Below are 26,572 nucleotides of genomic sequence, written 5' to 3' on the forward strand. Positions count from 1 at the left end.
CCATTCATAGTGTGAAAAGCCTGGCAGTGTAACAAATAATCCTCCCAGACCATCATTTAACTTTCTTCAGCCAGAACTGGTGTTGAGCTTTCACTGGACTGTCACTTTCCAAGTAATACAGCAACTATGCTGAATGCTCTAGTCAGGATTATTCTATTATACATTAAAATTATTGTCTTTATCATATTTGCTCACAGCCAAGTGGAAAGAGACAATAATTTGACAAAATGAGAAGTTGATTGACTGCAAATCAAAAACTCCTGAATTTTTTCCCTGGCTCTGTGTTTCCATGCTGTGTGGATCTCTCTCTCATTTTCATTATTGGAAATGGACAGAATACTCACTTAATAAAAGATGTGGATTAAATAGTTAATGGTTTTTCAGCCCTTTGAAAATGTTGCACTGTGCAACTAAGTATTACTGTGTGCTATGTTTACAGACAAATCAGGTACTTTATTTTTGTAATTTTAATAAATACACAAAATTAATACAGACAGCTACTGCTATAAAGTACTAAAATGTCTGATGTTGAGAAATATTTTTCTAAGAAATTATTTGGCTGACAAGGGAATAGGGTATTGGTTAGGCTCACAGTGCTACATAAAGTATTCTCTGTAGGTATTTTAATTCTTTTCCTAAGTTCTTCATCTGTTTCACAGTTGTGCTGGAACTGATCCCAGCATCTGAAAAAGAAACTCAGAGGAAGTGACCTTGAAATACCCTCACAATAGAGTCAAAATGCAGTAGGAGTAAACAAAACATTAATAGAGCCAGATTTTGCCACCCTTACTCACTGTGGCTAGTTCCTTACTCCTTGAGTAGTCCTATGGATTTAATTCAACATGCCTAACGCTAATAGACTTAGAATATGGCCAGAGAGTTCGATTCTTCTCCCACTGAGGGATAAGATTAGCTAGCTATTAATTCTTGTTTCAGATTTTTCTTTGATCCTGGTAAGTAAGATTGCATGAGAAGGGGAAAGGAGCATTACAGCTTTTCCAAAAGTAGTGTAAGCACACCCATAGCTGTCTATGCCCAGGAATGGAAAAGCCTGAGGTTTTCCTCTGGAATGAATGAATGCACGTACCACACACACACTCTTACACAGAGAAACAAATATTACATATGGTGTTTCAAGATTTCAAACAATAAAATATACATGTAAGTAAACGATCCCTGACAAAGTATCTTTTGACAACAGTGGGATTCCAGGTGCCAAAAGCTGCCTTTGCTGTAGCCTATGTTGGCAGGAGCCATCCTTCTAATCTATTTGATGCCACTGTCTCAGCTGTGGTGCGGCAACTATGAGGTCCATAGCCGCACCCAATGGCATGAGATTTTGAAAGCAGGCCTGAAACCCTCCAAAAGCCCGTCGTTTCAGGCCAGAAGCCAGCTCTGGGGACTCATGGGTCGGAGATCTCAAAAGCAGCTTGTCTGGTTAACCTCAAAACGTGCGTGCGTGCATGCAAACCCTCGCCCCCACCCCCCTACTATATGTGGTTGCTGAAGCAGAAAGGACCTTGTCCAATGAGGTGGGGCAAACTCAGGCTTGTAAATTGTAAATGGAAAGCTGCTGCAGCAGCCACAGCAGTGGGGCCAGCCGAGGGAGGGAGGCAGCTTCCCCTTCCCTGGGGCTGGCAAGGCTGAGGCTGTGCAGAGCCAAGCCCAGGGGAGAGCGGGGAGATCAGCGAGGTCCCCCTCGGGGCTGCTGCTTGGCAGATGCCCCTGTCCCAGCGGCGAGGCGTGCGGCCGGGCTGCCCGCAGCGCGGGGGTGGGGACACACACGTAGCAGGGGAAGGGGCTCGGGGAAGCGGCTGAGGGGGGAACGCCTCTGGGGGCGGCCGCTTGGCCCCTCCGCGCTGCCGTACAAACTCAGCCTCGCCTCCAACATGGCCGCCCAGGCCCCAGCCTCCGGGGCCCAGCAAGGCCGCCGCTGCTTCCTGCTGCTGGAGGCAGGGAGCTGCTAGGGCAGGGAGGCTCCCCTCACACGTCCCCGCCCCCACGCCGGCCCGCAGGGGAGGGAGCAGCGGAGCTGACGGGGGCTCCATGAGGGACCGGGGCAGCCCCAGGCCGGACCTGCCCAGCCGGCTGACTCCTCCCTTGGGAACGGGGGGGCAGTGGTGCCGCCTTCCCTCGCCTCATAACTCCAGAGCGCCGGGAGCCTGCAGCCCTGGGCCGGGGGGCTCGAGGGCTCGGACCCCGCCTGGCTCGGGCAGGACTGGGGGCTCACCCCGCTGTTTGCCTCACCCGGGGAGCAGCCTCCTGCGGGGACTGCCGGGGGGCAGCCGCAATGTTTTCGCTCAAGCCAGCGAGACCCACCTTCAAGTCCTACCTTCTGCCGCAGGTAACAGCCCTTTCTGTCTATTCCCCCCGGCGTAGCGCCCTAGAGCTGCGGGCAGGGCCGGGGACAGGGGATGGGTCTCCGTGGGGCGGCTTCCCCTCAGCAACACTTACCAGCCCGGGATGGCTCTCGGCGGTGTTTAAATAGCACCTGCGCGTGAGCGAGACCCCCTCGTCGGCTGCGCTAAGAAAACTTTCCTTGGGTTAGGGTAGTGTCCCCCGAGCGATGCAGCAGCATTCCTGGAATTGGCCGGTGACTGGATACTGGTGTCCCCTTTTTTCTAGGTTTGTCTTCCCAATCAGGCACAAACTCTATGTAGATGATTTATATTGCAATTACAGGGAAGCAACAACTTTTTAACCAAAACACAATCATAAACTAATTAAAGTTTGTCAACCTAAGAAAAGTTCGGATGGTTTGTACTAACTTTAGTTATATGTGAATGACTTTCCTTTCCTTTTTACAGTGATTAAGTGCTAGAACCTTGTTTTAGCACTAGTCAAATACTATGTTTTCTCTTTAAAGTAACCCAAGTGCTTGTTCCTTATATGCAAATATTTAAGCTGCTGCAGTACTCATTAAACTTATCACTAACTAGAAATCAAAAGCTGATAATAAAACGGTATGTTTTAGTAAAACTATTATGGAAAGGTTCTAAACTTCAGTGTGTTTCTGCCATGCCCTAAAAGAGGAGTGATTTTTTTATATCTAGATTTATGGGGTGTGACTTACTAGCTGAAAAGTTGGATGCTGTGTCGTACTAATATGTATGACCAAAAATAAAAACCTGGATATTTTTTTCACATTTTTTTTCAGTGAAGTAGAAATGACAATGAAAAATTATTATTATTATTATTTTTTTTTTTCTGGGAAGGGCATCCTTGTCTCTATGGAAAAGGTAAATAGTTACATTGTGTCAACTGAGGTTTTCTGTATCTGTTTAAACTAATGATTTTTTTTTTTTAAGGTCTAGAATTTAAACATAAAATGGTTTATAAGATGCCTTTAAAAAAAAAAAAATCATCAAATTTAGGCCTTGATCTTGTACGTTTCTTCATGCAGATAGATGCTTACACTTGTGTAGAACCTTGTTTAAATCACTGGGGGTCTGTGCAGGCACATGCATAGGCCTTATTGCAGGACCAGCAATTTAGGGCCTGTCTAGACAGGCCCTTACTGGGGCCCCAAAGACTAGACTTAGTCATGTGCTTAAGTTTACACACTATGGGCTTGTCTACATTACCCACTGGATTGATGGGCAGTGATCGATCCAGCGGGGTTTGATTTATCGCATCTAGTCTAGACATGATAAATTGACTGCCGAGCACTCTCCGGAGTGAGAGGTGGAGTCAACGGGGGAGCATCAGCAGGTGAGTAGATCTATATACGTCGACATAGCTGAATTTGTGTAACTTAGATTGATTCCCTCTCTTCCCCCTTCCTCTCCAGTATAGACCAGACCTATTAGTAGTTCCATTAAAGTCTATGGAGTGTGTAACATTAAACATGTGTAAATCTCTGCAGAATTGGGACCTGAAACTTAGGACTCAAAATCTTTTAAACTAAAAAAGTGGCCCCAAGAAGATCTGTGTATATCTTTAATTTTATAAGTATTTTAACTTTTTTGTGGTGTTGCTATTGTGTTTCAGGTTCAAGACAAAATAACCCCAGAGCCCAAGATTAAAAAGCTGGAACCAGTACTTTTGCCAGGTAAATATTAATCAAGGATTTGACAGAGGTCTACATAGGGTTATTTTTTTTTAGTGCCTTCTATTCACTCTGGTAGTATTTGTAGGATTAATAGCGTGCACGTAATGCTATTTTTTTCTACTGTTTGACCAATAATTAATAACTTTTATTCTAACCTTAATGTAGTAATTAAGGGAATGCAGCTTGTAATTCAGTAAGAAAATCTACAGACTCTTCTCTGTGAGAGATTTTCTAATTTTGTTTAGTTAACTCTTGAAACTAAACATAGGTGGGTATTTGTTTTGTTACAGTTTTGTAAAATTTCATACCTTGATATTTACTGCTTTTTTGAAACAGAAAAGCACTGTAATTTGATAGCCTTTGTGACACAGCGTTTAGGGGGTTCTCTCTTTGGATCACCAGATTTAGGCTCCGATTTTGCAGTTGGATCCACGTGGGCAGACCTTTGCGCCTCTGCCATAGCTCTGCCTATGTGACCTGAGTGGCAGCTCTGTTAAAGCCTTCATTCCTTTTCTCTTACTGAATATCCAGTATCTGATTCTAAGCTCTCTGAACCTGTGAAATAGTTTGAAATACTAATGCATAATACTATTTCAAGAGAGTGTGATGGAAGGAAGGAGTAGCTTTTTATCATTCTTTATAATCAGTAGTTTATATCAGAATCCAAGATGTCTGACTGCTTGTACCACCTCTTTATTAAGAAAATAAAACTTTTGATTTAGCTATATTATCTCAGAGAAACATGGAATTATAAAATCTTGTTCTGACATTAAAAATTCCATCAGCCTACTATACTATAGCTATTACTTGAATCACAAACTATTCCTTACTAACTAGAGCAATAAATATAGTGGTTGATTGCATACATTGCTTGGATTTTGTGGGAGTATTTTTGTTAGAACAGATCTAAGCATATATATTTAAATACATCTAAGAAAAATAGATGACCTAAAGTATCACTTACTTTAGTGGGACATTGTTATCATGGCTAAAGAATAATTAGATAAATTAGATGTATTCAAGTCAGCAGGAGGCCTGATGAAATTCATACTAGAGTACTTAAGGAACTAGCTGAAGCAGTCTTGGAGCCATTAGTAATTATCTTTGAACTCCTGGAAGACAGTAGAGGTCCCTGAAGATGGCAGAAGGGCAAACATAGTACCTATCTTTAAAAAGGGGAGGCAGAAGGACCCAGAGAATCATAGACCAATCAGCTGGACTTCAGTACCTGAAAGATACTGGAGCAAATTATTAAACAGTCAATTTGTAAGGACCTGGAGGATAATGGGATTATAAGGAATTTTGTAAAGAAAAAATCATGCCACACCAACTTAATTTCTTTCTTTGATAGGGTAACCACCTACTGGATAGTGCAGAAGCAGTAGTCATGATATATCTTGATTTTAGTAAGGCTTTTGACACATTTCTGCATGACATTCTCATAAGCAAACTAGGGAAATGTGGTCTAGATGAAATTATAAGGTGGGTGCACAACTGGTTGAAAGACCATACTCAGAGTAGTTAGGCATGTTTTGCTGTCAAATTGGGAGGGCATATCTAGTGGGGTCCCACAGGGGTCAGTCCTGCGTTCAGTATTAGTCAATATTTCCATTAGTGACTTGGATAATGGAGTAGATGGTATTCTTATAAAATCTTCAGATGATACCAGACTGGGAGGGGATGCAAGCATTTTCTCAGCCAGGTTTAAAATTCAAAATAACCTTGACGAATTGGTCTGAATTCAACAAGATGAAATTCAATACAGAGAAGTGCAAAGTACTTCACTTAAGAAGGAAAAATCAAATGCACAACTACAAAATGAGGAATAATTGTCTAGGTGATAGTACTTCTGAAAAGAATGACTGAATATGATGCAGCTGCAAAGATAGCTGGAGTGTATTAGCAGGAGTGTTGTATGTAAGACACCGGCGGTAGTTGTCTCACCCTATTTGGGACTGGTCAGGCCTCAGCTGAACTGTGTCCAATTCTGGGCACCACAATTTAGGAAAGATGTGGACAAATTGGAAGGAATACAGAGGAGAGCAACAAAAATAATAAAAGGTTTAGAATAACCTTTCCTCATAGGTCAGGTTACAAAAACTTCCCATATTTAGTCTTGAGAAAAGAAGATTGAGGGGCGACCTGATAAGTCTTCCAGTATGTTAAGGGCTGTTATAAAGAGGACGGTGATCAGTTGTTCTCCATGTCCAAGGAAGGTAGGACAAGAAATGACTGGTTTAAGCTGCAGTGAGGGAGATTTAGGTTAGATTATTAAGAAAAACTTTCTAACTATAAGGTTAGTTAAGATCTGGAATAGGCTTCCCAGGGAGGTCATGGAGTCTTCATCATTGGAAGCTTTTAAAAACATTTGGAGAAACACTTGTCAGGGATGGTCTAGATTTACTTAGTCTTGCCATAGCACTGGGGGTTGGATTAGATGACTTCTCAAGGTCTCTTCCAACCCTTCATTTCTGTGGTTCTTATGTAGTCAGCTGTTTTAAATTGACTTAGACATTTCAACCCTCAAAGTGAACAAAAGGAGTAATAAGTAACTGTTCCAAGTGTGTACGTTAATTATTTCACCTACTTACTACCTGGTATTTGACTATTGTTAATCATCAAGCAGTACTAACTACTGCAGTGCTTTTGTGTATTGAGATAAAGTTTAGTGTGCTGAATTTGTGAGGGAGGTGTAGGGGAAGGAATCTTTTTGGCTAGAGTTCAGTATTTTATTTTTACCTGAATGAGTAATTATTGATTGACTGCATCTTCTTATGAAAGAAAGTATGGTATCTTGTTCTGGGGCTTATAAAACGTAGGTACTTTGCAAACAGCAAAGATTGTTGTTTATCTGTAGGAAACAGTTAAACAGACTTTATGCTGTTCAACATCTTACATGCTACATTACAGTAGCAAACAACCAAAGTGTAGGGTTGGTTTGTTTTTTAAGGACAAATTAAGTTTGGGTTTTTTTCCCAAGAGGGAATAAGCCTTTGTGTACTCTGAATTGTTGAGTAATTTGCCCGCTTATTCCCATTACTGCCATTCTTTCCTGAGGTCACCATCCTTCTGCGTTAGGAGCATTTGTTCAGGAAATCACTTATACCAGTTAGAGCTTTTCTGTAAATGGTCTGAAAGGTGAGTTAATTTCAAATTAGTGCCCCAGCATGGTGAGAGCAGAAGTGTAGTGTTGTGGTTAAGATCTTGGGAGATCTGAGCCCAAGATTTTCCTGTGTAATCTTGGGCAAACTGCTTCATTTTGTGTGCCAATCTATAAAGTGGGGTGGATAGTAATTCAGAATTTCACAGGATAAATTAAATGACTTCTATGAGACTACCTCTGCTTAAAGCTAAGCATGTGCTTAAGTGCATGTCTGAATATAGTTAGTGCCATAGAAAAGTCTACAAACACACACACCGTGTGTGGTGCTATAGGTGTTCTCGATGAGACATAAAGCCAAGTTTCTGTCCAAATTCCAATTTATTTAATTACCTTCTGCTTTACTTGCCTTCCCTTTGCAATTAACTGAATATGGTATTCTTGATTTCCTGACAATAATTGTCGTATAATGTTTCCTATGCTGTTAAAAAAACCCACCGTATGTTAACCCAGTGGACTAAACTTCAGGGGTTGAAGACTGCTATATAGTTAATAAGTTGTTTTATAATCCTTTGAGATGCAACTCTGTAAATGACAGTAATACTCTTAGTAATTCTGACAACTGCAAATAGCTGGTGTCTCAAACTGTTAATTCCTAAAATATAGTAGTTTTGAGAAAACAATTGAGTTAGTAGAAACTAGAATCCGAAGCTAGAAGTTTGGTGAAATACTCCACATGCTGTCTTCTAAGTTTTGTTTTGTGTTTGAAAGGGGGTGGGGACGGCAGGTGGAGTGCTGTGGCTGGACTACAGTATTGCCAACCTCAAGCATTCAAAAATCTTTAGTGTTCATGTTTTCAATCTTTTTCTCTGCCACCAGGAGGCTTACCTTTTTTTTTTTTTTAAATGAAAACTCAGAATCTAGTGTAATCGCATGACTCCAGGGAGGTGAGGTACTAAGGAAAGACGAGCAAATATCATGAGTCTTGGATTTAAAACCAAATTGCTGTCAGTACTGGGATTGTAATAGTAGACAGTGAAAAATTAATCATTTTATGGCCTCAGGGCATTTTCATTCTCAAATTAAGTTTGAAAGTTTCTTTATATGTAATTATATTCAGAATTAAAATCTTTTTTTTTTTTTTTTTAAACCTTCCTCTGTTCTTCCAGTCCTGTTTCCTGATCAAGAATGCTTGCTACAGTTGTTTGGAACACTGGCCTCAGCAATAGTTTCTCCTCCTTTGTTTTATTAGTTTATTGATCTGAACAGGTTACATTTTAAACATATTTCTAATGAGCAAAGTAGAGAAACAGCAAGTAGTCTGGCAGACAGCCCCCCGCAGTGTGACATACCTAGTTAATAGAATACTAGCTGGCTTATTTTTGGAGAGTTGTAGTTATGACTGATGATTTTACAAATTGTGTACTAGAGTAAATCTTGTATGTAAGTTTTCTGCTTACAAGCAATCTTCAGAGAATTGGTTACACTAATTGTTGTTTCACTAAAAAGTTCTGTAGCATTTGAGACATTGTCATAAGCATTTTCAAAATTGTATAGTATACAAAATGTGTCCTGAATTATATTCTAGCTGTCTTATGTTTAGATGAATTGCCAACCACGCTGTGCAACAGAACATGCAACTTGACAATAGACCTCAATGGAGTTTTTAAAAACAGTTTTGTTTCATGTTGTTCATACCCAGGACCTTTTTGTTCTGTTAGCACATAGTCTGTTCTAAATTTTGTATAAAGTCTCAATCACGGTATAGTGTTTAGCCAGGATGCAGGCAAACTGATACATGCCCCTGTGCTATTTGTTCACATTCCATTTGTGACTCCACTTCCTAACGGTAAAATTAAAAATACTGTATAGATGAAGATTTAAAACCAAGCTTTTGTAGACAGTATCATTCCTAATAACTTTTGAAATTGTAATATCCAGTTTGTGCTTACTGGAGGAGTACTTAATGAAAACCAAGGTCCTTTTTATTTTTACAAGAGGTAAAGTAACATCTTAAGTACTATGGTCTATCCAAATGGTGAACATATGTACTTACCGCTTACATAGCTCTGTTCATCTGCACATCTTATAATGTTTTATAAAAAGCGGGTAAGATTCATTATCCCAACTTTTCAGATGAGAAAATTGAAGTCCAGATAGTAAGTAGTGACTTATCCAAAGACACACAGCAGGTCAGTGGGAGAAGCAGGAATCTGAGAATTCACAAAACATGTGTGGCTTTTCTCATGCCTCTGTCCAGTGGAAATCTTAAACCTCCCATTTCAAGGGAATTGCTTGTCTTTATAGTTTCAGTAAATTAAGGAAAATTTCTGAAGCCCATTCCTACTCCTTGGCATGGAACCCTGAATACCTTCCTGATTCAGCCAAGCTCTCTTGCTGTGAAAAGGAGAGCAGATTACAAGTATTCTGCTCAGCAGTTGCTATTTGTGTCTATACAGCTGCTGATCTCTACTCCTCCACTGGATGCTGAATCAAGGATCATGTTGTAACACTGGGGAGTCATGTGAATCAAAGCTTTCTGACTTCAGAGCTAGGGTGGGATTCTACCATCTAAGTGAAAACTGATCAAAGTGAAGAAGTCCACAGCTCGCAGAACTAGCTGACATTCTTAAATTAAATTGCTGTATGGGGGAAGGCAGGCCCCTCAGGGCTAAAGATCTCCACCTCCCAGGACTGTGAAGGTGTAGGGGTTGTGAGCAAATGTACAGTCCTCCCAGGATTATTCTAAGCTTCCTATCGACAAGCAACCATTTTCTGAGTTGTCTTTTCCTGTCACCACCCACAGCTGCTTTGCAGAGCTTAGAGAAGTTTCAGAAGCATAGTAACTTTGATGGGAGTGAGCATAGGGCAGGACAAGCAAGGGACTGCATGGGGCAGCAGGAAGTTAATTCACATTAGCTTTGCACTGCTTTCAGTAGCTCCACTGGTCAGGCTGGTCATAAATTTTCCATCAAAACTGATTTACAGTGGAAAATTGGTTTTTCAGTAAAAGCAATTTTTGCAGAATGTCTTTCTGTAGAAAACTTTGACCCGGCTCTTTGAGCTCTGGTCAAGTGAAAAATTCTCTAGCTTTTACGTGGTGCTTTTCATCCATAGATCTCAAAGCATTTTACAAACGAGGTCAGCATCATTATTCCCTTTTTAATCTACATTTTCCACAGAGTGCAGGGAAACTCTTCCAGCCAGCTCCATCTACTGGTCCAGAGTCACTCTCCTGTACCAGCCTACCCATCTTTAGAATTGAGAAAGGAAGTTAATTTTCTGGATCCTTTTTTACTCTCTCTCTCTCATGGGGAGGAGACCCAATATGTGTGTGGTTACCAACGTAACCTAAAAACAGTCCACAATTAACTAGTAAGAAACACACATTCTTTATATTGCTGTGAAAATGGATATTTCTCTATTCTAGAGGCACAGCACCATTTCTTCTCTTACATATATAAATAATAATTCATTTAAAATGTTGATTTTGTATAATAATCTGCTGCCAGGTAAGTAAATAGAACTTAACTGGTTTTCAGTAATGTGCCTTTATAACAACCTAGCTAGGGAAGGCTGTTTAGCATTCTTCTATTTTTTATAAAAAAAAAAAATATACACTATAAATTAAGTAAAACAAATTAGGTAGCACTTTAATTTTTCCAGACTCTGTCTGCATCAGCGCCATAAAGGGTGTGGTAATAGTGCTGGTTAGACAACTGTACTACAGAAGTGGGAGCAGGGGAGAAAAACTTGGACTTTTGGACTCCGCTGATGGTCCAGAATCTGACCCCAAGAGTACAGTGTAGAAGTCAGTACTGTAGTAAAATTCCCACTGACTTTGCTGGTACAGGATGAAACCTTTAATAAGTTTGTAGTCGGGTTATCACATGGCTGAAGCATAGCTCAGTGGTTTGAGCATTGGCCTGCTAAACCCAGGATTGTGAGTTCAATCCTTGAGGGGGCCATTTAGCAAAACGGGGGTAAAAATTATGATCTATGACTCCACAAGCTATTAGTGGTCACACGCATCGTAGACATGTGGTTTATTACCAAGTGAGTGTTCCATATCTTTGAATCTGTCTATTAGCGGGCCTATGCCCTGATTCCTAGATATAGAACTGTTCTTCAGTTGTGTTGGTTGTACTGCCTAATCTTGCCTCTCTAGGGCCTTGTCTACACTACAGGGGAAATTCGATCTAAGCTATGCAATTTGAGTTCTGTGAATGGCATAACTCAAATCAATGTAGCTTAGATCTATTTACTGCGGGGTCCACACTAAGCGATTTTGATGGGAGATGCTCTCCTGTTGACTCCCCCTCAGGGTGGATTTGATTTAAATCAAATTGATTAAAATCAAATTTATTGATTTTTATTCAATTTATTCAAATTGATTTAAATCATGATTTAAAATCACTAGTCCGGAAGACTCGATTTAATCATGGATTTTTACATAACTGCATTCTTGTTGGTTGTCATAACCTTAATACATAGTCTTCATAACTCAGATAGATGTAAGCTTCATTTTTAGACAGTACACACTACACATTTTTTAAGTGATTTATTTTGAAAACTTTTCAGATTAGTTTTACAGCTATATCAGAAAATGAGTGATTGTTTAGTTATTTCATTTACTAAAGGTAATTGAAATAGATAGTTCACCTCCCAATGACTTCATAAATATCTCCAATTCAACAGATTAGTCATTAATATTTGGAGGATTTTCTTGCCATGCTGTATTAGGAGGAGAACATCACCAGACAGGCATTTAAATTTTTTTATTTCACTAAAACATTGTGTTCTGAATTTTTTTCTTCAATGGCAAACAGAGAATATTTTAACAAAACAAGCATATGAATTTTTGAATTTGGTTAAACATTCAAGTTTTTTTAAATCAGGTTTGTTATAATTGTTTAACTAAAATAGTTAAATGAAATATTAAAAAAAAAAAACCACAAAAATTAAATCAACTATGTCAGCCAGGTCAACATGAGAAACTTAAAATATTGGCTTCTGCAGCTAACTCAGTCGTCTTCACCTTCATTTTCTGTTTGTTCATAATCTGGAAAAGAAAAACAAGCTTTCCTGCTTTTTCAGGTCCCAAACGATTTCTCAATTTGGAATGAATTAGTCCAAAGGAAGAAAATATTATTTCTACATTGGCAGAAGAAGTTACTGATTTTAAAAGTGAGATAAGCACTTGGATTCAGACACGGTTAAAATTACGTGAATATATTGTCTCATACTGTAGAATTAGAATTTATAATCCGTATTCCATGATGAGATATCTTTGAGCTATAATGTATCTTAATTAAAACTACCTTTTAGATAGGTGTTTTCCTCAAAAAGCATTTTATCAAAAAAATCGGATTTAAATTATTTATTTATTTTTAACATCATTGATTTTTATCCACCCTGCTCCCCCTACTCTTCTCCATCTGGTGGACTACAGGAGTCGCCGCTAGTTGATTCCCCTGGTAAGTGTAGACAAGCCCTAAGTGAGCTAACCAGTCCTACTTCCTAGATCTTTTATACAGGAGGACATCCCAAAGTTTAGTAACATGTGAAAGTCACAGAGTTATTTGTCCATATTTTCTTGAATGCACTGGTGAGTACACTGCACACATATACACACAGTAGTACAAGGTAATGGTTCTGGATCACGTTTCCCACAATTTTGGGAAATGTACTATTTTGTGGATGAGCTCAAACTATGCTGGCTATATAACCATGTCAGCTGAGCATGCCAGAGTCTGGTTACACATAATACAGTTTTATTCTTTGTATAGAGAGAGCCTTTTATGCTGTTGATCCTTCAGATATGGCCTTATGTGGTTTTCTTATTGTAAATGAAGAGCAAATAAAATTTTGTGATACTGAGGGCCTGCTTCTGCACTCACTTCATTGTTCAGGTAGTGTAAAACTGGTGAGAGCAAAAGCAGCTCCTAAGACTACAGAAAACTCTTCTTAGCAAAATAGAAAAGGTTTAGTGTAAGCTTAACTTCATGGAAAAGTAGATATACATATGCACACTCAAACCTTTCAGCTAGTGCCTTTTATACCCTATCCTTTTGTTTGTACAGTCTTCCCATATTCCCTCTTTTGTACATGTATGATTGCAGTCGTTGAAATGTGCAGTATATCTTCAACAAGGGGCTGTCCTTTTAATGTCACTTGAAAGAGAGCAGATTTACATAGTATGGCGTGTGCAGTGTGTGATAGGTGACTTCTTAAAATGTAATACTCATTTGACAGCTGTGTAGATTTAATGACTACATCAAAATGACATGAAACATGAACATTTAAAAGTATGTAGCTGTCAATGGCTTTTTGCTTTGAGTTAGTATATTTAAATTCTGTTCAAACAAGTTTACTATATAGTATTATAGTAAATGAAACAATGAATTCACATATATTCACACATTCATACATATTCTCTCTCTCTCTCTCCCCCCTCTGTCACAGCAAAATGACTGAACAAGTATTATTGTTTTATCAACTACAGTTGGTTAATAACATTGTGAATGTCTTGATTGGTTAATACCTTAGACTGGTTAACAATTAAATCAGTGTTTTAATATATGCTGCAAAGAGCATAAGGAGACATATTAAAGAGCCACTTGCGGCTCTCAAACCTCAGTCTGAGTATCACTGGTCTAGACAGTACATTCAGTCTTCAAGACCCAGCAGTCTATCACACATCAAGTACAGCCATGGCACCTCTCATCTCGTACAAGGTCTCCGGTATTACTTCAATGACTTTTATCACACTCAACTCTGGTGCAGCTTTGTTGTCTCTCACCATGCCTCATCCCCAGCCTTCTCTGGCCCTACAGCTTCAGCTCAAAAAGCCAGCAGGCATCTCCTCTGCAGCTCTCAGCCTCCAGCCTTCTTTAGCGAAGGCTCTGAGGCTCAGGAAGGTCAGCAGGCTAGCCTTTCAACTAGTTTCCTGATAATTCTTTCCCCTTTCCAGGGAGGGCCTGTGGAGAGCTTTCTGCTCTCTGCAGCTTTCCCCAAAGACCTCCAGTTTCCTGATCCCTGGAGCAGTCATCTTCCAACCTTCTCTGACTCACTGACTCAATCTATAACCACCACCTACTATATTCCTCTTACATTCATGCCACTGCACTCTTACCTTGCTCTATATCCTTAAAAAAGGTAATAGAACTTTAATATCACCTCACTTTCCTGATACTCTCACTAAATCCCTCATAGTACATTCTGTCACCTTAAAGCATCTAAATTCTTCATAAGGAGCCTTTCTTTTCTGGGAATACTCATTGCTTTCCTGTATCAGGTGATCTGTTTAACCTTACACAAGTTACATATCCTTGTATCTATTCAATACATATAAATTATTCTTCAAATCACAATGACCAGTTAACAGTCTAAATGAGAGTCCTTCACTGATTCTTTTGATAACTTGGAAGTAGTGCATTATCCTCTATTTTGGGTCATACTTTATAGAATCTTCTTCCTCTTTACTCCTTGGTCCACAATTCTTGACTTTTCTTTTTAAGCTAAACTTTTAAACTCTGGCTTACTCAGGGTTTTTTTTTTAATATCAATTTCTCCATTTTTTTAAAAGCATTTTTCACTTCCTTATCAGCTATTTCATTGCCATGTGTCCCAGAATGTGCTGCAATCCAGGCTGGTACTATGTTCATGGCTGAGCATATTAACTCAAACACAATATTTCATTTATTAGATCACTCCTGCTTCCTGAGGTACCCTTTTTAATTCCCAGAATACCTGATAATGAATCTGAAAATGTAACAGTTCTGCAGTGAGCCTTATCCAGTTTAATGCTAACATTATTCCCACCAATTCAGCTGTCATAATGGCTACAAAATTAAGTATTCTTTTGATTTCTCAACTCCAGTCTCAGAGATGCAAAAGGCTGCTCCACTCTTCCTGTTTTTCATCTTTAGATTCGTCAGTATATATTCAGCAGTGATGACTCTATATTTACCATATACACCTCTACCTCGATATAACGTTGTCCTTGGGAGCCAAAAAATCTTACTGCGTTATAGGTGAAACCGCATTATATTGAACTTGCTTTGATCCACCGGAGTGCACACCCCGCCCCCCCCCGGAGCACTGCTTTACTGTGTTATATCCGAACTCGTGTTATATCTGGTGGCATTACATTGAGGTAGCGGTGTATAAACTCCTAAACTTTATCGGTCATATAGGACAACTTTCTCTTTTCTAGTCCTTTTTCACTTAACTCTTACTTGCATTTAAACCCTATGAGCATGAGGGAGTCTATTGAGTCAGGCTGCATTTCATCTATTTAATTCCCAACATTCCTTTTATATTTTTCCAGTATTCTTATCTTTGCTATTTCCCTTGACTTTCCCTTGACTTCAGACCAAACTGTCAAATCTTACACTTTCATTCTTCAATTGATGGACATTTCTCCAGTAACTATCTGGATTATTACACGCAGTAGTGTCATTAGAAATGCACCACATGCAATTCATAGTTCTTACTCAGTCTGTCGGGCTCTCCCATTTATATGGACAGGGTTCCCTCCTTAAAACTCAATTAGGAGGCAGCTGAGGAGTGTCAGGTGCACTGGATCCTGTTCCTCTTAAAGGGGCCAGTTACAATTTTCCCCCTAATTTTATTTTGACTGTGTTAGCAGCTTGAAGTCAAACAGTCAAAAGAGGTAGTTTCATGTTGAACTGTGGTTGTGGGTACTGTGGTAGAGGCTGAATTTAGACGTGAAAGAGCCTTAAAAATAGCCACCACAAAATTAAAACTCCTTTCTCTGTGTTAAATGTCCTCCCTCTCCTTCAATTCTCCTTTAAAACCCATGACTCTTGATTAATAAAATAGTATGATCTCCTTAGTTCTCTTCTGCCACATCAAAACCACTTCTTTCATATTTTGTATTGTATTTTTGTCTGTTAGACTTAAGCACGTCAGATTTGATCTTAAAAGTAACGCTGTCTGAATATATGTTATAAGTAACATCTAACATTACTATAACTGAAAGAAAAATGGCTTTAGATTTGCTTTGTGTATAGTCAATTTCACTGATTCACAGGCATAGCCAATTAAATAGGTTTATGTTCCACAATGCAATTCACTAGCACAGGGCCATGTGGCCAAGTGGTATCCCATTAACTTTTTAGTTAGATATTAGATCACATTGCAGGATTAGAATCTTAGTCCTTCCACCCATCCCCTTTTTTAAATAAAATTGAAAATAACTTGTGATTGTAAAACTACCAAAGCTAGCAGGAGCTGTAAGGCATTGGTGTAGCACCTGAAACTGTTTTAACTTCATTTTGTAAGTCCGTGCCATGCACGTGTGTGGAGCTCTGTTCAACACTGAAGAAATTACTGGAATTTTATTTGGAAAATATGTGTTTGAAATAATTCTCTGAAGTTTTTCTTTTGCACTATATTTTGAGTTTATGCAAATATTACCAATCTTTAGTTCCATAAATTGTGGAGATTTTTTTAGATTAATTTCCAGATTTTTTTGGCATATTACTTCTGCAAACTGATCTTTCATACCACAAAAAAATTAAAAATGAACCAAACACTTGACTTATTAGTTCCTAACATAAGCAGCGCAACAGTTTATAAACGCTATCTGCTATTATAGATCTGCATACATATCCTGTCTTAAGATCCAGTGTAAACTTTGTGGTATGTTTCTGTGCATTGGCTTATTTATTTGTTTTGGGTATTATAAAGGACTGATTTTATGAGTTCTGTCCACTTCTATGAATTATCTGGAATTTAGATTCTGGATGCAAACTTACATTTGTGGACCATTTCATATTGATGTTCTTAATTTACAGTCAAGAATACTGAGATCTGTTTTTTCTTAAGTTTCTGACTTGTACAGATATGTTAGGTATTTTGTGAACATCTGTCTGAATTATTTTTCCAGCTATGAACGGTTTCATGTAGTTTAGTTTTGACTGTATAGAAACCAGACCTAAAAATGGTTTTGCTTGAGTCTACTTTAAAATTACATCTGTTTGTTTTTCCTTGTGTATTCTGCAAAAAAAAAAAAAAAAAAGTGGGCACTATGCTGCCAGTTAATTTTTCCCTCCCAATGACTTCTGACCAGTGGCAAATGTTGTTCATATCATAAGTCACTAGAGAGCCTAGAAAAAACTCATTATATGACATTTTGTTCTCTAACAGCCTACTAAACAAACTACTATACCACTTTTTTTTTTTTTTTTCCCCCCTCCTGGCAACTAAACAGACTTAGTGAAGAAGTCCTTTAAAATACGCTTAGTTCTGGAGAACATCTAGTTTTGTGTTCGATGTAACAGTTGACAAAACTTGCACTACTATAACTCAATATGTCCATTGCTGCTCTTATCAAGCATGTCTGTTTTGTATCCATGACTTAGTTACAAAAGATGAAATTATTTTATAACTTAAAATAACTGGTTGGAAAAAAAAAAAACCACCCATCTCCTCCAATAGCTACTGATGATTATTACAGAATCATACTTTGGGAATCTTCATTGTGTAATATAAGTAAGCAGATTGATGTACTGTGCAATACCTCCAAGAAAAGAAAAAAGAAACATCTCTATTACATTTGACTGATTATCTTGGAAGTTAAGGTTGGGTCAGGCCATCCACACCAGTACCTTGTTCTCACTCAGCATATTTCTAAAATTTACTTTTAAACTCTTTCATCTCTTCTGTTAAAAACTCTGAGCACTCTTCAGGCACTGCACTTTATATAAAATTATTAAAATTGATATCCTGACTACCATATGAAAATGAGAGAGTCTGTTTTATATTTTTAAATGACATCCCACTTTCTCCATTCAATACTAACACATAATCAGACTAATTTTCCATTCTCTAGTAGCCACAGTATCAGGCTGTCCTATTGGAAAATGTGGGTTCTGGTCTAATTTTCACATTTTAGAATCAACTCTTAAATGTAAATATGCATATAATAGAGTATTAGTATTGTCAAACTGATCACTGTAATATGAACATAGAATACATATCAACTTAAATTCATGGGGAAATGATACTATATAAAATCTTAAGAACAGGTGGTATCATCTAACAAGCATGCCATTATTTCTTGATCTTTTGTGGTACTGCTAATACATTGTTAGAGCTCATGAAAATTCCCTATAAAGAGCTTTAAAAAGTACTTTATGAGCTTATAAGTAGAATCTCATCAAGAGTTTTTTTCGTTTTGAACTTCAAAGTCTCTACTGAGCATGCTGAACAGAAGATTCATTTAGAAGTGAATGAGAGAAAATTTACATTTAAATGCTTAGAGCATGCTAATAAACCCACACTATTTTAGTATTCTACTCTCCAACAAGGACAACTAGCAAACGCCAGTTAAATGATTAAAGATGCCTGAAGACTTCAATTTAACTTCATAATTAAATTACTGAATACTTCACTTTTTTAGTTAAGAAATTGTTCAAGTTAATTATTTGTGTTCAGATCCATATTTTGCCCATTATGGTTGGAACAAATATAAACAGTTATGCTAGTTAAAAATCTTGTTAAACATGCCTGTCTAAATATACAGTACCAGGATACAGATGCGTATATACTTTAATTGCTAAATAGTACCTCCAATTAGTCTTTGATTTTGCAATAGAAATGTAGGGCTTGAGAGGTCATCTAGACCAACCTCCTGCATTTTGGCAGGACCAAGTATACCTAGACCAGTGGTGGGCAATATGCGGTCTGTCAGGGTAATCTGCTGGCCTCCCCCGCCCAGTGCCCCATAGGGCAGAAGCCCTGAGCCCCGGCACCCCGAGGGGACCCCCACACACACACCTGGTGTCTGAAGCCCGGAGCCCTGAGGCTGCCCTCCACTTGACCCTGGAGTTTTTCTAGCATGTTGGGGGGGAGGGGCCTCAGAAAGAAAAAATTTCAGAACCCTGATCTAGACCACATTTGACTAGTTTGCTTGTGAGACTGTCATGATGGATTGTGTCAAAAGCCTTACTAAAATGAAGATATATCCTGTCTACTACTTGCTCCCCAACCCACCTTCCCCATCCACTAGGCCAGTAACTCATTCAAAGAAGGAAATTAGTTTGGTTTGACACGACTTGAATTTTTTCAGGCCCTGCCATCTTGAATGTTAACTTATCTAAATAGTCTTTAAACCTGTCCTTTCCCTGTTGTTGTTAAGCCTCTGGTCACAGTTAACCTTTTTATTGAAGACTGAAGCAAAACAGGCATTAAACAGATTTCTTGATGTCCTCCATTATTAGCTCTCCTTCTCAGCTGGGTAGTGGACCTACACTTCACTTTGTCTTTCTCTTGATCCTAATGTGTTTATAAAACCTCTTCTGATTGCCTTTTGTGTCCATTGTTGTGTGTAACTCGTTTTGTTCTTTAGCCTTTCTGATTTTGTCACTACTTGCTTGCATTATTCTTTTGTATTCATCCTTAACAATTTGTCCATGTTTTCACTTTTTGATCAGGTAATTAAAGACCTCCGGATGCAGCCATATTGCCTTCTTATTGTTGTTCTTGAGATTCCTTCGCATCTGGATAGTTTCCTACTATGCTATTAATATTGTCTTTGAGAAACTGCCAGCCCTCCTGAACTACTTTCTCTTACATTTTCTTCACAGTGGACCTTAAGCGCTAGGTTTTTGGGTTTGTTGAAATGTGTTGTCCTTAGTTTGCTGTCCTCACTCCTTTCTTTCCTTGAAATCTGTCATTTCATGATCACTTCCACCCAAATTGCCTTTAGCCATCAGATTTGCTATACCAGTTCCTCTGTTAGTCAGCATCAAGTCTAAAATGGCTGTCCCCATAGATTCATAGATTCTAGGACTGGAAGGGACCTCGAGAGGTCATAGAGTCCAGTCTCCTGCCCTCATGGCAGGACCAAATACTGTCTAGACCATCCCTGATAGACATTTATCTAACCTACTCTTAAATATCTCCAGAGATGAAGATTCTACAACCTCCCTAGGCAATTTATTCCAGTGTTTAACCACCCTGACAGTTAGGAACTTTTTCCTAATGTCCAAACTAGACCTCCCTTGCTGCAGTTTAAGCCCATTGCTTCTTGTTCTATCCTTAGAGGCTAAGGTGAACAAATTTTCTCCCTCCTCCTTATGACACTCTTTTAGATACCTGAAAACTGCTATCATGTCCCCTCTCAGTCTTCTCTTTTCCAAACTAAACAAATCCAATTCTTTCAGCCTTCCTTCATAGGTCATGTTCTCAAGACCTTTAATCGTTCTTGTTGCTCTTCTCTGGACCCTCTCCAATTTCTCCACATCTTTCTTGAAATGCGGTGCTCAGAACTAGGCACAGTACTCCAGCTGAGGCCTAACCAGAGCAGAGTAGAGCAGAAGAATGACTTCTCGTGTCTTGCTCACAACACACCTGTTAATACATCCCAGAATCATGTTTGCTTTTTTTGCAACAGCATCACACTGTTGACTCATATTTAGCTTGTGGTCCACTATAACCCCCCTAGATCCCTTTCTGCCGTACTCCTTCCTAGACAGTCTCTTCCAATTCTGTATGTGTGAAACTGATTGTTCCTTCCTAAGTGGAGCACTTTGCATTTGTCTTAGTTAAACTTCATCCTTTTTACCTCAGACCATTTCTCCAATTTGTCCAGATCATTTTGAATTATGACCCTGTCCTCCAAAGCAGTTGCAATCCCTCCCAGTTTGGTATCCTCCGCAAACTTAATAAGCGTACTTTCTATGCCAATATCTAAGTTGTTAATGAAGATATTGAATAGAGCCGGTCCCAAAACAGACCCCTGCGGAACCCCACTTGTTATGCCTTTCCAGCAGGATTGGGAACCATTAATAACAACTCTGAGTACAGTTATCCAGCCAGTTATGCACCCACCTTATAGTAGCCCCATCTAAATTGTACTTGCCTAGTTTATCGATAAGAATATCATGCGAGACCGTATCAAATGCCTTACTAAAGTCTAGGTATACCACATCCACAGCTTCTCCCTTATCCACAAGACTCGTTATCCTATCAAAGAAAGCTATCAGATTGGTTTGACACGATTTGTTCTTTACAAATCCATGCTGGCTATTCCCTATCACCTTACCACCTTCCAAGTGTTTGCAGATGATTTCCTTAATTACTTGCTCCATTATCTTCCCTGGCACAGAAGTTAAACTAACTGGTCTGTAGTTTCCTGGGTTGTTTTTATTTCCCTTTTTATAGATGGACACTATATTTGCCCTTTTCCAGTCTTCTGGAATCTCTCCCATCTCCCATGATTTTCCAAAGATAATAGCTAAAGGCTCAGATACCTCCTCTGTTAGCTCCTTGATTATTCTAGGATGCTTTCATCAGGCCCTGGTGACTTGCAGGCATCTAACTTTTCTAAGTGATTTTTAACTTTTTTTTTTTTTAATCTGCTAAACCTACCCCCTTCCCATTAGCATTCACTATGTTAGGCATTCCTTCAGACTTCTCGGTGAAGACCGAAACAAAAGTCATTAAGCATCTCTGCCATTTCCAAGTTTCCTGTTACTGTTTCTCCTTCTTCACTGAGCAGTGGGCCTACCCTGTCTTTGGTCTTCCTCTTGCTTCTAATGTATTGATAAAAAGTCTTCTTGTTTCCCTTTATTCCCGTAGCTAGTTTGAGCTCATTTTGTGCCTTTGCCTTTCTAATCTTGCCCCCTGCATTCCTGTGTTGTTTGCCTATATTCATCCTTCGTAATCTGTCCTAGTTTCCATTTTTTTATATGACTCCTTTTTATTTTTTAGATCATGCATGATCACTTACTCCACCTTCTGAAATAAGTTTGTCCCTAATACATGCAAAGAACTAACTGGAGATTTTGTATTTTTCTGTATTACTTTTCCAACAGCTGTCTGGGTAGTTAAACTCCCACATTCCTACCAAGTCTTGTGTTTTGGATGTTTGGTTGTTTAAAAAATGCCTCATCCATCACCTTCTGCTGATTTGGTGGTCTACACTACACCCCTATCCTGATGTCGCCCTCCCTTTTTTAAATCTTCAGTTGGTCTGCCTTACTTCCTTCTGGAACTCAAATCAGTTTTTGATCCATAACTTCAGTTTTTATTGAAAAGGTTTATTTTAGGTGTTGTCTTATCTTCCACTGTCAGTGTAAAATGAAGAAACCCTTCCTAATATGTTTTGGTATCTTTCAAACTTGAAGAATACATGTAAGACTTAATGTGAATCGCTCAATGATTCTAATTTCACAGACCTATTAACACCCAGATAATATCAAATTTTTAACACATTGGAGTTACCATATGTTGGCAATTTAAGTAGGGTCTCTGTTCAGCAATAAAATGGCTCTGTAACTACCAACAATCTGGTAAGTCAGCTGTACTTCATATCTCAATTCTCCAGGTGTTTTACAATGTAGGTGCTCTGTCCCCAGCTGGCAGATATTACTGCTGGCTGAAGATGAAAGGATTGCCCCTGAAAAAATTTGTTTTACTATAGAGATGAGAGCATTTGGGGGCATGGAGTTTTAGTGGAACTGGGTTTTTTTGTTTTTGTTAAATTCAGTAATTCTAATTTGTGTATAGCTTAGGTCTGTGAGTCAGGTGATCCAAGATCTCTTACTGGCTTTGCCACAAACTTCTGTGCATATGAGAAAAGTCGATAAATCTCGCTGTGCCATCAGGAAAATAGAGAATATGCCTTCCACTCTGGGGGTTATTTTGAGACTTTGTTTGTAAGGTACTTTGTGCCTTTCATTGGAGTTTCAAAGTACATACAGAATGGTGGTACACCGTTACCTCGATATAACGCGACTCAATATAACGCGGTAAAGCAGTGCTCGTGTGGGGGGGGGGCTGCGCACTCCGGTGGATCAAAGCAAGTTCACTATAATGTGGTTTCACCTATACTGTGGTAAGATTTTTTTGGCTCCCAAGGACAGTGTTATATCGAGGTAGAGGTGTACTAACCAAATAGTCAGTGTAGCAGACATGGCACACAGTTTTATTAGCCACACTGAGATCTGGCAAACTTGTACCAACAGTGGGCTTTTCAGGGCATTGCTATAATCTGCCTCTTAGATCACAGGCTCACAGCGGTGTTGCAAAATAGGCACTTTTGGCCAACCTGACCAGACTCTCCTTAGGTAACAGGCAAAAGGAGAGAGATAGGAAAGAGAAGAAATAATGTGAGGAAGGAAAACACCCTGTCCCACTCCCATCATGTAACTGACAGTCTAATATTCCAGGTGGTATTTGGGATTTAGCTAGAGCCTGTGGCAATGTTCTCTGGGTTCATCTCTCTGGCCCGGTTGGGTCAAGATACTTCTCAGGATCAGGACAGTGAAGGCCCAGTAGTGTCACGGTGGATTCTAGGTTCCCAGGAGATGGCTGGGATGGCACCCATGATGAATAACTGCAATCTTCCTCTGTTTCCATTTCTGAGATCATCTCCCCGTCCATCCACTGCACTTAAGAGGCTCATCCATTTCCCCTTGAGAGGCCAAGTTGGTTTCAGCATTACTGATAAGTGAGGATGTGATTAGGTCACGGATTCTGTGACTTTAAGGATCTCCATGACTTCTTCGGCTTCAGCCACATAGCAGGGCTGCACCTGTCAGCTCCTGTGGTGGCAGTCAGCCCCTATCGCATTCTCCCCTTCCTCCCCAGACTGGTCGCAGGCTTCCGTGAATTTTTGTTTATTGCCCGCGACATGTCGATAACTTTTACTAAAAATAACTCTGACAAAATCTTAACCTTACCTATAATCAACTATGGTCTCTCCAATTAGTGATCACCTTACAAGAAAAAATATGAAGGCAAGGTGCATGCCATAAATCCTATCTATGCATTGCTTAATTTTTTTTATATGAGGAGGAAAAAATGGAATAGAATATTTGTGACTTGTTTCATTGAGTACAATATTGCTTTTTCATTTATCTAACAAATTACATTTTGTTTATGTAGCTCTAATCAAGATATCTAACATGTTTTATGATAGGAAGATGTAGCGTGTTTGTCTGCCAACTGTACAGTTAATAGAACAATCTTTGGCTTTACCTAGAAAATGAAATATTGTAGGCATGGAATGTATCGCTTGAATAAGATTTTATTAATTGATTATTAGTCTCTGATTTTGACTGTTGTGGGATGTAGGAGATGGTGATGTAATAACACAATGACAGGTTTCAGAGTAGCAGCCGTGTTAGTCTGTATCCGCAAAAAGAACAGGAGTACTTGTGGCACCTTAGAGACTAACGAAAGCTTATGCTCTAATAAATTTGTTAGTCTCTAAGGTGCCACAAGTACTCCTGTTCTTTTTAATAACACAATGAGTCACTGAAATAAGTTCTCATGGGTTCCCCTTAAACAGTAGCTGTATGTTGCATCCAAGATGCTATGAAGTCAAGTTAAATTTTTTTTTTTTGAATGTTTACCAGAATCTCAAACCTGGAATTCTCTAAAATTTTATGTTTTCAAATGGAGAGATTAATAACTAATGAGCTTTGGACTCTTGTGTTATCTTTGTGAATCATGAATTTAATTTGGTAGATTTTTATTACTTGAATACGCTTCATATATAATGGGTGGTAACCCTGTAATTTGTTCTAGTTTCCTGTCAGAGTTTATACAGACTGCTCTCTTGTTTCCTGGGATAACTCTTTGACTGTTCAAGTCACATGAGTGTTCACTGCTGTTCCGTGTCTGGAACAGCTTGTGACTGTTTACTGGAAAAAGGAGCAGCTACATTGTAAAAATGTGCAGTGTAATATCTCTGAATAGCTTAATCATAGACACTGCCATAGAAAAACCATCTTTTAAGCTGTGGATTTGGCTAAAGCAAAATGTTTCCTGGTATTAGACTGATAATTTTTTCCACTTTATTTAGCTAGTTTCCTCTATTTTACGGAGGTTTACATGCTTTGCATCCTTCTTCATATTATTCAGTATAGCCACTGAATAACAAGTGTTAAGGTTAAGTGTCTTAATATGAAACTTAAGGATAAAGGTTTGGGATCCCACTATTAAAAAATATAGACTTGCTATAAGGCCCTTGAAAACTCCATCTGTTAAAGGTTAACTGCATTGCAAGCTTTCACATTTGATTTAAAAGAAAAAAAACACAACCTAAAAATACTTAAAAAAAAAAAAAAAAAAAAAAAAAATGGTTGACAGCATACTGAGCCCTGACCCCTTTGCATGCTGAGTATTTTGAATAGCTAGATAACCAAACTCCTAGGTCAAAACTGATTTGACTTTAAGTGGGAGGGGGTGTTATCAAAAGGTCTGACGTACTTCCATCATAAAAAGTAAGGCAGAAGAATGAATATTAATACATTAAAATGTGTCTGCACAAACATGAGGAATGGAGAGAGGAAGCAAGGAGGACTAGATATGATGAAGATTAGTAAAATGAGAGGTGGTTTTACAAATGCATGAGGGCAGTAATAATGATAAAAAGGTCCATTAATAAAAGAGTGAAACAATAAGCTGACTCTCAGCTTATTGAACTGCTTCATAAAAAGACAGATTTACAAAGTCGTATAACAAGAAAATTATAAAATGGAAGCCTGAACAACTGTAAGGAATGAACACTGTGTTTAAAAAAAAAAAAAAAAATCCAGTTGATAGAACAGTAAAGGAATACCACACATTTAACATTTTTACCATGTATTAATCAGCCATTCTGAATTATACGTTTCTTTAAGTATTAAGGGAAATAGTGTATTTGGTTCTGGACACCACATTGTTAGAGAAATATTGGTACGTTGGATGGCTTCAGAGAAGAGCAACTAAATTATAAAGGCCCTGGAAGGTTTCACTTATGAGGAAGGACCAAAAATGTTTGGTTAAGAGACTAATACAGGCAGGGAACTTCGTGTAAAGTATATGAAGGTTGTTAGCACCAACGACAGAAAGGAATTTTAATGTGGTATTTGGTGGTACTTGACAAGAAAATATAAAATATACAATTTGGGGATTATGTAGATGGGATATCAGGAAAAAATCTTGACAGTAAGATGTGTTAGGTTGTGGAATAGTCTATTGGAAGCACTGAAACGTTGTAATGTTCCCAAGTGATAACACTAGGAAGAATATTGGAAAATGTGCTGACCAGGGAGCTGGACTGTGGGTGACCCAATAAGGTCTCTTTCCATGTCTGATTCTGTAAATGATTTCTGCTGCCATTTAATTATAATCTGTGAAGTATATTATGGTAAAAACTTTTGGGCAACCAGAGCCCAAGGTACTGAGCACCATCAGGTCCCTTTTCTGGCAATTGGAGATAAACTTGCAGAATTAATCCCTAGATGAGCAAGTTAGTCTTCATCACTATTAAATCAGCTGTATGCACTCTTTAATACTTTAATAATTGAAACTATTTAAACTATTATAAACTTAAATTTCCATATGCATGCTCTTGTTACCTGTGGCAGTCGACAACTGGAGTGTTATAACAATAC

At 38.7% G+C, this 26,572-nt stretch overlaps 1 protein-coding gene across 1 annotated transcript in view; it reads left to right on the plus strand.

The window, feature by feature from the left end:
• Positions 1–1,855: 1,855 nt before the first annotated feature.
• MTMR10 (myotubularin related protein 10) overlaps positions 1,856–26,572 on the plus strand; it is a 58,659-nt gene continuing 33,942 nt past the window's right edge. Inside the window, exons 1-2 of the mRNA XM_034784158.1 lie at positions 1,856–2,344; positions 3,991–4,051. Coding sequence (XP_034640049.1) covers positions 2,291–2,344; positions 3,991–4,051 — 115 coding nt within the window. The 5' untranslated portion in view covers positions 1,856–2,290. The remainder of the gene's footprint in view (positions 2,345–3,990; positions 4,052–26,572) is intronic.

The sequence above is a fragment of the Trachemys scripta genome, chromosome 10, assembly GCF_013100865.1.
Source record: "Trachemys scripta elegans isolate TJP31775 chromosome 10, CAS_Tse_1.0, whole genome shotgun sequence".
Lineage (NCBI taxonomy): Eukaryota > Metazoa > Chordata > Testudines > Emydidae > Trachemys > Trachemys scripta.